Source organism: Clarias gariepinus, unplaced genomic scaffold (genome assembly GCF_024256425.1).
Source record: "Clarias gariepinus isolate MV-2021 ecotype Netherlands unplaced genomic scaffold, CGAR_prim_01v2 scaffold_31, whole genome shotgun sequence".
In the NCBI taxonomy this organism is placed as follows: domain Eukaryota; kingdom Metazoa; phylum Chordata; class Actinopteri; order Siluriformes; family Clariidae; genus Clarias; species Clarias gariepinus.
In genome coordinates, this window is record NW_026520998.1 from 651,481 (window position 1) to 664,514 (window position 13,034).

A 13,034-nucleotide genomic window follows, 5' to 3' on the forward strand; every position below is an offset into this window, starting at 1 on the left:
CTAATTTCTTTTATACTTTATGCACTTAAATATAAGAAATATAACCATAAACATAAGTACAGAAAGTGTCAAATAATATAAAATATTTTCTAGAGAAAGAATAAACAAACAATCTAAATAAAAAACAATCACACTACATAAAAATTTTAAGGCATGTCATTCTAAATTAGTGAGATTATAGTGTATAAGAAGAGGTTTTGAATAATCATTTTTAAAAATCTGTTATTTTTTATATTTATATTTAATCAAAGTTAATTTTAATTTCATTAACATTTAGACTTTTACAATAATTTCATTGCAAGAGTTATTTCTGTAATTTCCTCAGGATACACCAGCCTGTCCCAAACACTATAGCTATGGGAATGAGAGTTTTCCAGTTAAATACACTCCCATTCTCAGTCATCTCATCTGCTGGTACTTGCTTCTTTGTATATAACATTGTAATTGCTAATAATGTTAAAACCGGCACAGCAATGTATATCCATGGATACTGGCATTTTTTCCCACCCTTTACATAAAATGGCTGTTTTTTTCTTCCTGTGATCATGCGGTCTATTTTCTCTAAGAGCTTGCTAACCTGATCTTTATTTTCTGCATCAGCATTATTGAACACATGGTACCGTCCCTCACATTTGCTGACGAGTTTCAGCAGGTTTTTGTCTTCTGTCACAAACTGATCTATTGTTTTGTTCTTCAGTTTGTCTCCATAAGTAAACAGCACCATGGAGTACTGATTAAACTTTGAGTCCAAAATTTCGGTCAGCCTGTCCATCACACTTCCCTCTTGCTCTGTAAAGCGTCCCAGCTGGATAACAATAAGAAAGGCATTGGGTCCTGGATGGCAGAAGGTCAGAGCTTTCCTTATCTCCTGTTTCACCTCTGTGTCTGAGAGTGTGCTGTTGAAGAGGCCTGGAGTGTCCACCACCATCACATTTCTATCACATACCAGACCTTCCCTGCTTTCAGTCTGCAGTGTAAGAGTGTAACAGGTATAGAAATTAACCTGTTAAATTGTTAGAATTTACACAAAATTGTTCATTTCATATACCTGATGTAGATGCCTGTTCGAGGTAGGCCCTTTCCCCTTTAAATCCTGTGATGTCATCTAAAGCCAATACAATTTCCTGTTTTGTCCCCTCCTCTTCCCTTTTCCTGATGGAACTGTATGGAAGAGGTATGTTGTTTCTGACTCCCCGTAATCCAATTAAATCTTTATTTTTATTATTCTTTTTATTTCTATATCTTTACTCCAATTTGTGTGTATAATGTTATAAAATATATTTGCATGATTATTTTATGGCATTTTTCATTTTTTTTGGGTTATATTACCAATTTTGGCTTAAACATGTGGAAATCAAGCACATGATGTACATCACATTTATTTTATAGAGAACAAGGGCTATTCTCACTCGAAGGCTGTTTGTTCCTTTATGTGTCAGGTATGTTTCTTAATATTTAATTTTTAAGTTTATTTACATATGTTCAATTATTTATGCTGTAATTCTGCCCTTTTCCTGATGGAACTGTATGGAAGAGAGAACAAGGGCTATTCTCACTCGAAGGCTGTTTGTTCCTTTATGTGTCAGATTAAATGCTTCCAGTGAACCGCCATCTGTGTCCCGTGTCTGATTCACACAACGCAGAATAAAGTCTAACTGGAGTGACCGGTTACACGTGGTGCCGTGACCCTTTTGGATTTTACGTGATTGGCTGCTCGCCGCTCACCGGGAGTGCTGCTTCGGATAAACTGCGCATGCGCTGCGCGTTGCTTCAGGGACGCCGGAGGAGTGTTCCGCCGATTGGAGAAGCCGCCTCGCGTTTTGGTCTCGTCTCCCGATTTCATCTTGTCCGTTGCTCACCGTTGGATGGTTTCACCCAAACACTTGCACTTGGTGAGGTATGGTGAAAAACTGTTTAGGCTTTTATCAAAGATTATTCGGCATCTTGTTTGTCTTCGAAAGGCATTGAACTGTTAGCAGCACATTTAACGTGACTGAGTTTTCGCGCTGCTGCACGCTCATTATTAATAAAAAAAAAAAAAAAAAAAAGTTTTGTACTGTACTCACGCTGCTGTTTTAGTGATTGTCGCGTGTGGAACTTTTTTTTTTCTCTTCTCTTTTTCCTACCCTGTACAGCGTTATACTGAACTTCTGATTACTTTGTAAAAGTGCTAGTACATGGTTGTTTCTGCAAGTGCATATACGCTCATCTATGTAAGGTTGTGATTTCATTTTTTAATTCTTTTTCTTCTCGCCTTTGAGATAGTTATTACGTTTCTTTTTGTGATCTCTACTTTACTTAAGTCATGTTTGAGGACACTATTAGTCAGGATAACGTTAGCCCTCTGCGACAGCCCAGTGCTGTGTTCTCAGTAGGTAGGGGTAGAGGGAATATAGTTAATCATACTGAGAACTTATCTGAAATTTCACCTCGATGTGTTGGTAGGGGTAGATTCTTCTTTAATGCTGAAACTGACCATACACATGCATCTGATTCAGGTATTGGTGCCTCAGTGGGCCCAGCTGCTTGTTCCACTCCTTTTACGTGTCCAAATACTGATCGCGTTATCACTGAGTCTTTAGGCGGTATTATCTCTGATTTGGCACAGAAAATTGGTGAAAGCATTTCAACCAGTCTCAATTTAACACAACAGCCAGCCCTCATGCAGTCCATGTCAAATGTGCAGCACTCTAGTGGATGTGTTGATGGTTCCAAGCTGAAAGTTATTGTGCAACATGATGTTACGCCTCCACCATTCTTCAGAGGTGATAAGAGTGATTCATTTACCGTGCATGAATGGGAAGACATGATGCGCACTTATTTGAACAGTAGGAAATGCACTGACGATGCTGAGGTCTGTGAGTTCATTTTAGCTAGGTTAGCAGGAAAAGCAAGGGATGTAGTCAAAGTATCTCTGCGCAGCTTTTCTGGACCAACTGCTGCAGTGCCCCCTAGCAGAGTGTTTGATATTTTAAAGCGTAATTTCAGCGAGTCAACATATTCTAACATGCCTATGGCTGACTTTTATAACACACTTCCCAAGGTAGATGAGGGTCCAATGGATTATTGGATAAGGCTAAATAAGGCAATTGATGTGGCTGACGAGTGTTTGCGTGGGCGGAACAAATGCGTTGAAGACCCAGCAGCTGAAGCTGTCATGATGTTTGTCTCTCACTGTCCAGATCCTGGGCTTGCGTTGTCTTTTCAGTTCAAACCTGCTGAACAGTGGAGTGCGGCCGAGGTTCAAGAGCGGCTGGATTGTCACCATAGGGACACGAAAAGAGCTTCTATTAGAACCCCACGTTACCCATCTGTGTCCGCTTGCCATCAGAATACAGTGACGGTTTGTGATGATTCAGTATGCAGTCTTCCGAAACAACCTGAACTCCCGTCAGGTCAGTCACCAAGTTCTAATGTTCTGTTAAACCCCAACGCCGCCCCTTTTGTCTCAAATACCGATACGCAACAGCTGGTTGATATGATGGGTAAAGTTTTAGCGCTATGTACTGCCTCATTGTCAACGTCCAACTCGGCGTGTCCTAGCAGGGCCTCAGGTTTTAAGCCCGACGTTAGTCCAGCGTGTAAAGTATGTCAGTCAAAGGAGCATACAACGTATACTCACTGTATGCGTCATAGGCTGTGTCGTAACTGTTTCAAACCTGGACACTTTAAGAGTAACTGTACAAGGGCAGCAGACTCTAACCCACTTCCTCTTCTTACGCAGTTAAACTAAACAGCCCATGCGTGGAGGGGGTTAGCGTGGGCGGTGACGAACTTCCCCTTAAAGATGCGTTCGACCCAAAAGAAGTTTTTGTGAATAGTTGTAAATTGTTGCCACCTGACAAAACAGTGTTGTATGTGGGATCTCAGAAAATGAATGGAGCTAGTGATCTGTTTTATGCTCCTTTGACTGTCGGGGGCCGGTCCGTACTTAATGGTTTGCTTGATTCTGGCAGTATGGCTTGCACCCTGAGTACAGATGGTGAATCTAAGTTACGTGCTGATGGCGTTCTCCCAGAACCCTCTGTGATTCCCAGTGACATGGTCCTAGTTGGCTGTGGTGGTCTTACTGTTCATCCTAAATGCACGTATGATCTGGAAATTGAGGTATACGGGTCTAAGTTTATTGTGCCTACTTTGGTAGTACCTGGGCAGAAGGATGAGTTTATTATTGGCAGTAATGTCATCAAACATGTGCTTCGGAAGATGAAGGAGGAGAAGAAATACTGGGAGCTAATTTCCAGCCAAAGCGGCAACGCTGAGTGTGAAGAGTTTCTTGAGCTATTGAGCTGTACTTCTCGTTGGTCTGGGTCAACTCGACCTGAAAAACTTGGCTCAGTTAAGCTTCGTCAAGCAGTCACTTTACTTCCCAGGTGTGAGCACCTTGTCTGGGAAAAATTGCCTGGGAATGCTCATATTTCCCCTGGTAGCACGGTCATTGTTGAGCCCACTACATCACGTTCAGCGCCCCGTCATGTTCTTGTTGGGCGTGTGGTATCTCCTTTGTGGGGCGATCGGTGGGTGCCAGTGAAAATACTTAATCCCACCCAGTCTCCAATAACTCTTCGTCGTAATACAAAGCTGGCTGACGTGTCCCCTTGCTTGGCGGTGGAGGATGTTACTGTCACACAAGGTCTGTGCAGACCTCTCAATGTCCCTGATTCAGCTTTCACCAAGCCTTTTCCATCTGTAGACCCAACGCAATTACTGCATGAGTATGGTTTGGGGGATATTGACATTAATGGGTGTGAGGTCTCACAGTCATGTAAGGAGGAGTTAGCGAGTCTTATTGTGTCCTATTGTGACATTTTCTCGAGAGACAGGCTTGACTGTGGAGAGGTGAAGGACTTTGTCCACAGGATCCATCTGTGCGATGAGCGTCCTTTCCGTCTGCCCTATCGCAGAATTCCCCCTGCCCACTATCTCAAGTTAAGAGAGGTTCTTTCTGACATGGAGGAGAAGGGAATCATTAGTCAGTCCATCAGTGAGTACGCGTCTCCCTTGGTAATGGCCTGGAAGAAAGATGGCTCTCTGAGGGTTTGTACTGATTTTCGCTGGCTTAATGCAAAAACTGTCAAGGATGCTCATCCTTTGCCTCATCAGGCAGATTGCCTAGCTGCTCTTGGCGGCAATCTTCTGTTCAGCTCTATGGATTTAACATCTGGATTTTACAACATTCCTCTCCATGTGGCTGATCGGCATTACACAGCATTCACAACACCCATGGGCCTATATGAATATAATCGTCTTCCACAAGGCCTGTGTAATAGTCCAGCATCCTTTATGCGCATGATGCTTAGCATATTTGGTGATCTCAACTTTTCCAGCCTTCTTTGTTATCTTGATGACTTACTGATTTTCGCCCGTTCTGAACAGGAGGCCTTAACACGTTTGGAAGTGGTGTTTTCACGGTTGCGGACGAGTAATTTGAAATTGGCTCAGAAAAAGTGTCACTTTCTCAGGCAGTCTATCAAATTTCTTGGTCATGTGATCAGCGGTTCTGGTGTGTCCGTAGATGAAGACAAGGTAGCGGTCATTTCTGCTTTTCAGAAGAAAGACCTGATGAAAGAGGATGGCTCTACGCCTTCTTCAAAGAAAATAAGATCATTTCTGGTCATGGCCCTTTACTACCAAAGCTTTATCCCTGGATGTTCACGAATCGCAAAGCCACTGTTTAATCTGACAGCTGGCCAAAAACGGTTGGTAAAAGGGTCGTTTAGTCGAAAGCGAGCTGGAACTTTCCGTGAGTTGTCTCCCCAAGACTGGACCCCCGACTGTGACGTCGCCTTTGAGGGGTTGAAAAGAGCCGTTTTGGAGAGCGTAGTACTTGCTCACCCTGACTTTGAGCGTCCCTTTATTCTTTGTACTGACGCGTCATTGGACGGCCTAGGTACGGTGCTTTCTCAAGTTCCTCCTGGTGGGGATAAGGCATGTCCAATAGCCTTTGCCAGCAAGTCCTTGAGCCACAGCCAAGCCAATTACCCTGCACACAGACTGGAGTTCTTGGCTCTCAAATGGTCCATATGTGACAAGTTCAGCCACTGGCTTAAAGGCCATGAGTTCACTGTGTGGACTGATAACAACCCGCTCACATATATCATGACAAAACCTAAATTAGACGCATGTGAGCAGCGTTGGGTTTTAAAACTTGCTCCGTACAATTTTAAGATAAAGTACGTTCCTGGAAGATCAAATGTTGTGGCGGATGCACTCAGTCGCGACCCGTTCACCAAACCAGTAAGCCAGCGTCTCTTGTCTGAGCCTTATTCTGCATTGTTGGAGCAGGTAAACAGTATGGATGATGATTCTGTGCAGAAGACGTTCCATCTGACATGCCAGCCACAAACACTTGACGCTGAACTCGAACAACGCTGCGAAACAGATTTTTCCATGACTGCTGAGGATGTGTCGTCCATTTTGTCATCTTGTGGTGATTGGGATTTAGGTGCTGTCTCCAGAGCAACATCTCTGGCTGATCACATGAGCTCTTTTGTTCCCGACTGCCAAGATGTCATCCATACCTTTTCATTGTCTGAACTGCAAAGTCATCAACACAAAGATCCAGTCATTTCAAGGGTGACTTTTTATGTCAGTAGGAAGTGCAGACCTTCCAGACGTGAGCGTGTAAATGAGGGTTTGCATGTTTTGAGATTGTTGAGGCAGTGGGACAAACTCTTTTTGCTTAATGGTATCCTGTACAGAGCCATCAAAGATCCTCTTACAAGACACAAGAAATTTCAGTTTGTCTTGCCTGATTCCCTAAAACAGCGAGCTCTTTCTGGTGTTCATGATTTGGCTGGTCACCAAGGGCAACCACGTACACTATCTTTAGCCCGCCAGAGGTTCTATTGGTCCGGAATGGAACAGGATGTGCGTGATTACGTCAGGAGATGTACTCGTTGTGTCCTGAGTAAAACTCCAGAACCGGCAGCAAGAGCACCTTTGGAGAGCATTAAAACCACTGCACCCTTGGAGCTTGTTTGTATTGATTTCTGGGCTGCTGAAAATAGGCACAATAAATCTGTTGACGTTCTTGTAATCACAGATCACTCCACCAAGCTAGCACACGCTTTTCCTTGCCAAAACCAATCTGCTAAGACCGTTGCAAAGAAACTTTGGAATGGCTTCTTCTGCGTTTATGGCTTCCCAAAACGTATCCATTCAGACCAGGGTGCTAGTTTTGAGAGCGAGCTTATAGCGGAGCTGCTGCTTCTTACCGGTGTTGACAAATCGCGAACTTCTCCATACCATCCAATGGGGAACGGTGGAACTGAAAGGTTTAACAGAACATTGGGTAACATGCTAAGATCGCTTCCTCATAGATCTTAACAAAAGTGGCCACAGTTAGTGCAGACTATGACTTTCGTGTATAACTGCACTGCCCATGAAACAACTGGGTTTGCCCCGTTTTATCTAATGTTTGGTAGGGTTCCGAGATTGCCTATTGACCTGATGTTTCAGAGTGTTCTTCGTGATGAGTCCATCTGTAATTATAATGACTATGTCCAATCTCTTGTCAGAGACCTGCAGTCTGCTATGGGGCTGGCTCAAATGAACTCTACTGCAGAACAAAAGCATCAGTCTGACCAATACAACAAGAAGGTTAAGGGTCTACCTTTGTTAGTTGTTAGTTGGTGATCAAGTTCTCATTGCCAACAAAGGCTGTAGGGGTAAACGGAAGCTCGCCGATAAATGGGAGCCCACCATGTATTCCATTGTTTCCTCTAACCCATCTTTGCACATTTATAAGATCCGCAGCAACTCTGGTCACGAGAGAGTAGTGCATCGGAATCTATTGTTGCCAGTTAACTTTCTCCCTTTGCCCACAGATGGGTCTGACTTTTCTGACCGTGAAAGTGGTGATATTGATCACTGTTCCGCACCTTCTCAATCTGCACGTGATCTAGCTGAATCTGCAGTATCAGTTACAGATGATTCGTCACATGCAGATTCTCTGTCCGTCATTTCTCATAGGGCTGTCTGTGATGATGATCCTGTTGCTTCTTGGGTTTCATCCCATTCTTCTCAAACTCTTTCTGAGGCACATGATGATTTGTCAGTTGTCGATCATGATGCCGGTGCAGACGCCCCTTTACCGGTTATACCTGTCTCTAACTGTTCATGTGACCCTGTGGTTACCAGTGATTCCAGAAATCGGTACACCACCAGGCTTGGTAGAGTAATTAGGCCTGTCCGTAGACTAATTAAGTCAATGGTTCAACTTGAGTCCTTCCTAGGTAGTGAGCCTAGATCTCCAGTTATTGATATTTAGAGCTGTGCATTGTATTACATTGTATACTTTTTTTTACATGCACTGTATGACTGTATGAGTTATTTGATTTCATATATCTTTATAAATTCTGTCTTTACATCAGGTCTGGATATTTCTAAGTGTAATGGGCACTTTGTATGTGTCTGCAACATGTGTTGAAGTTTGGCCAACTTCATTCATATTTGCACCCCTTTGTTGGGGAGCTTTCTATGCTGATGGTCTGTTTTTTTTCTGGAATGTGGACCAAATGATCCTTTTGACCTGTTTTTCTGTTTGTGTGTTGCTTTTTATGTGTTTATATACTCTGTGAATTTTGTATAAATTCTGGGGGGGTGAGTGTAACAGGTATAGAAATTAACCTGTTAAATTGTTAGAATTTACACAAAATTGTTCATTTCATATACCTGATGTAGATGCCTGTTCGAGGTAGGCCCTTTCCCCTTTAAATCCTGTGATGTCATCTAAAGCCAATACAATTTCCTGTTTTGTCCCCTCCTCTTCTCTTTTCCTGATGGAACTGGTATGTTGTTTCTGACTCCCTGTAATCCAATTAAATCTTTATTTTTATTATTCTTTTTATTTCTATATCTTTACTCCAATTTGTGTGTATAATGTTATAAAATATATTTGCATGATTATTTTATGGCATTTTACATTTTTTTGGGGTTATATTACCAATTTTGGCTTAAACATGTGGAAATCAAGCACATGATGTACATCACATTTATTTTATAGAGAACAAGGGCTATTCTCACTCGAAGGCTGTTTGTTCCTTTATGTGTCAGGTATGTTTCTTAATATTTAATTTTTAAGTTTACTTACATATGTTCAATTATTTATGCTGTAATTCTTCCCTTTTTCCTGATGGAACTGTATGGAAGAGAGAACAAGGGCTATTCTCACTCGAAGGCTGTTTGTTCCTTTATGTGTCAGGTGTCAGATTAAATGCTTCCAGTGAACCGCCATCGGTGTCCCGTGTCTGATTCACACAACGCAGAATAAAGTCTAACTGGAGTGACAGGTTACAAGAGCACTGGAGCTGATGTCTGATTGAAACTCTTCATTGCCCAGGATGGTGTTACCTGTTGCACTTTTCCCCACACCCTGAAGCCCGAGCACCACCAGCCTCAGAGGTTCTTTTGCTCCTGGAAAAAAAGTGCTTTCAATAGCTCTAATAACTCCTTTTGTAACAGCTTACACATATAACAAGTTTTATAAATAATTTACATAATGCAGAAAATGTGTTTAATATAGGAATAGGTAGTTTATTATGTGCAAAGTTTTATGTATTTTTTTTTTTTTTTACTGATTTGTAAATATAGCAAAGAAAAAACATCTCATCTGTAGCATGGGAAAGATGAGAATGTTCCTCAGAAAGGAAGTGCCCCAAAAGGCAAAAACCTCAAAGCTTTACATGACTAGACAGCATTATATGTTAATGTCAACAAACCTCATCAAATCAGCTTCATTTCAGTTTTAGTCAATGCTTATAACTACTGTATTACGCAACGCTCAAAGAGTGCTGCAACAAGAACTCCACCAAGAGCTGTTACACTCATAGCCGTTGCAATACCAGCACCAGTTTTAAGGAAGTTATTACTTCTTTCTGCTTTCTCTCTGGCCTGCTTTTCATCCATATGTGTTTCGTTTTGAAGTCTTAACTGTTCCTCTTTAATTGCTTCTTCAGCCTCTTGCAGTATTTTATTAGTGTAGTGCTTTCCACCCTTTTTGATAATCAGCTGATCAATCTGTTCGAGCAGGATGTCGACCTGTTTTGAATCTGTGTCCTCATTGCTGAACACATGATATTGTCCACTGGTGGTTTGAGTAAATTTCTCCAGCTCAGGACTTTCATGAACAAAGTCATGAATATTCTTCTTGCTTTTCTCCAGCCCACGTCCATGTGTGAAGAGCACCATAATATAATGTGCAGAACCTTCTCCAAAAATCTCTTTGATTATTTCCACAGTTTCTTTTTCTTCTTTTGTGAATCTTCCCAGTTGGAGAACCACTAGAATAACATAAGGGCCCGGGGCACACAAGGACATGCATTTCTTAATCCTTTCTATAATTTCTTCATTTGAAAATCTGGTGTCAAAAAGGCCCGGAGTGTCAATTACTGCAACATTTCTTCCATTTATATTTGCTTCGGCTTTGTCACAGTCTGAGGTCACAGATGAGCTAGACAACTCAGATTTGAATGCTTCTTTTTGCAGGATAGTGTTTCCGGTGGCACTTTTCCCCACTCTAGTCTTTCCCACCAGCACGATCCTCAGTTCGATACTACTCCCCTGCTCCTGCACTGTTAAAGGACAAGTACACCATTACTTCTGAATTTATCTCGTATGCACTGAGCACAAGGCATCACAATGCCCTTTCTCATGAACCTTTACCCTCTGCCGTCTGTCAAAATCTAATGAGATAATAAAATCTTTTACTTTGTGTGCTTTTATCAGCAAGTATGAATAATGTGTCTTGAATACTTAGATAAAATCAAATTATTATTTAAAATTGGTATTTATAATTTAGGTAAATCCAAAAATCAAGTGCAGTTGTTTAATGCATGATAAAAGTAAAGAACTCCTTACAATTTTATGCTGAATCAGAGGATATATTAAAATTTGGACCAAATTTGCCTCTTAATTATTAAATTATTTAGTCATTCTAAAAAAAAAAAAAAAAACAGGCTCCCTCTAAGGTATTAGGAAAAATTCATCATTGCCTTTTATTTAATAATAAAATTTAATTGAATCTAGAACAGTATTAATTAATCTTATTAATACAACTTTATAAATTATAGATGTTCTCCCGATTAAATCTTTTTAAAATCTCTTGCTTTTTTAGCCCTTTGTTGCCCCCTTACCAACTTTTTTGAGACCTGTAGCAGGCATCAAATTTGAAGTGAGGTAATTTTGTGCATAAAATTGTAAAATTTCTCAGTTCAAACACCGATGCTTTAAACTGAGAATGCTTTAAACACCAATGCTTTTTCTCTCTCTCGCACTATGGAATTGTGGGTAATCGTCTTCCCTGCTCGGTCTTAGTACAAGTGCATCACTCGTATAGTTAACATCCATACACGCATGTACTGTTTACTATAACACTGATCATGTGTGCGCGTTAAGCATCTTTTATTTATTTTTTTCTGTGTGTGTGAAACTCGTCATTTCACGCATGTGTTTATTATAACACACATGAGCGCGTGAAAAGCAAAAATAAGTGTCATTAGAGAGGTTAAAAATCTTTTTACTCTCTCTATCAAACTGCACTGATTCCGCTAGTGTGTGTGTGTGCGCATCTTTGGACAGCATGCCCCTTCTCTCCTCCTCTTGCCTTCACACACACTAGGGCTGAAACGCTTCTGGGTGCAAGCCACCAGTTAACACCAACGAAGAAGAAGCACTTACATCACAAAAAAAGTGGAAGGAGACGCAAACAGTTATGTGTATTAATTTGAGGGAGAGTTCTGGTGCGGACAACGAAATGGAACGGAGCAATATAATTATAAGCAAGTCAAGAGATGAAGAAACCAGCAAGAGAAAATGACAGAAATTGTCAGTAAAGGCTTATGTTATGCCTGAGCTGTAGATTTTGAAACTTTTAGTTCTAAAAGTTTAGTTGCACATGCTAGTGTTTTTGTATAATTATTTATTTTAATGTGTGCCTTAGTATTTTGGATACTTAAAGCCATTTTAGTTTTTGGATCTTAGAAAATTACATTTTAGAATACTCAAGTACTAAAATATTTCATAGCTACAGCCCTACACACAAGCACACACACACACACACAACTTTATTATTTCTTATGAAGGAAATTCGCTTTGTTATACAAGTTTTTTTGATATGCAAGCCTGTTTCCGGATCGAATTACGCTCGCAATCCCAGGTTCAACTGTGTTTAACTACCACTTTTTTTTACACTGTAAAACAATACTGAATACTTTTTGGAACAGGTGATATTAAGATGTCAATCTGCTACTTCTGCTCTGTAAAGCTTCATAACGAGTCTAATCTGAGGTGCTGTTTGTTAAATGGTGATTTCTGAGGCTGGTGACTCTAAGGCTACGTTTACACTGCAGGTCTCGATGACCAATTCAGATTTGTTGCCTATATCAGATTTTTTTGACCGTCTGTTTACACGTTCTTTCAACTATGTAGTTTTAATGACGTACAGAACACAATGACTCAGGAAATCCGATCTGTCTGTTTACACGACAATCACATTAGCACATATCTGATTTATATCTGATTCATTTCCACATATGAAGGAGGCCTGAAACCGATCTCGAAATATCGGAATGCAGGCGTTTTTTTCCTGTTTACACGAACATAGAACATACGTGTCACATATGAGCAAAGAATCGGAATTATGTCACATTTACCTGACAGTGTAAACGTAGCCTAAATGAACTTCTCCTCTGCAGCAGAGCTCAGTTTTGGTCTTGTTTTCCTGGAAAGGTCTTTATAAGAGACAGTTTCATCATGGAGCTTGATGGGTTTTACAAACACACTCGACACAATACTGTTAAAAAATAACAAGTGACCATAATTCCATAATTCTATATGTCTTACGTCATAGTTTTTAAATCCCCAGTATTGATGTAGCAAATAAATCATTAAACAAAAACAAAGAAATTTGCAAGTGACCCCAAACTTTTGAGTGGTAGTATATTTTTAGTGATAAAACTAAAGCCCTCAGTACAATAATTATAGATTATTATAATAAAATTTTGACCAATGTTGCCTCTTAATTATTGTATTAT

At 40.6% G+C, this 13,034-nt stretch overlaps 1 protein-coding gene across 1 annotated transcript; it reads right to left on the reverse strand.

Moving 5' to 3' along the window:
- Positions 1 to 160: 160 nt before the first annotated feature.
- LOC128517007 (GTPase IMAP family member 8-like) lies at positions 161 to 11,163 on the reverse strand. Its single transcript, XM_053490738.1, has 4 exons — positions 11,151 to 11,163; positions 9,813 to 10,574; positions 9,304 to 9,417; positions 161 to 978 (listed from the first exon to the last, which is right to left on the reverse strand). The coding sequence occupies exons 1-4, from the start codon at positions 11,161 to 11,163 to the stop codon at positions 305 to 307; spliced, it is 1,563 nt and encodes a 520-aa protein (XP_053346713.1). The 3' UTR covers positions 161 to 304.
- Between the last annotated feature and the right edge of the window lie 1,871 nt (positions 11,164 to 13,034).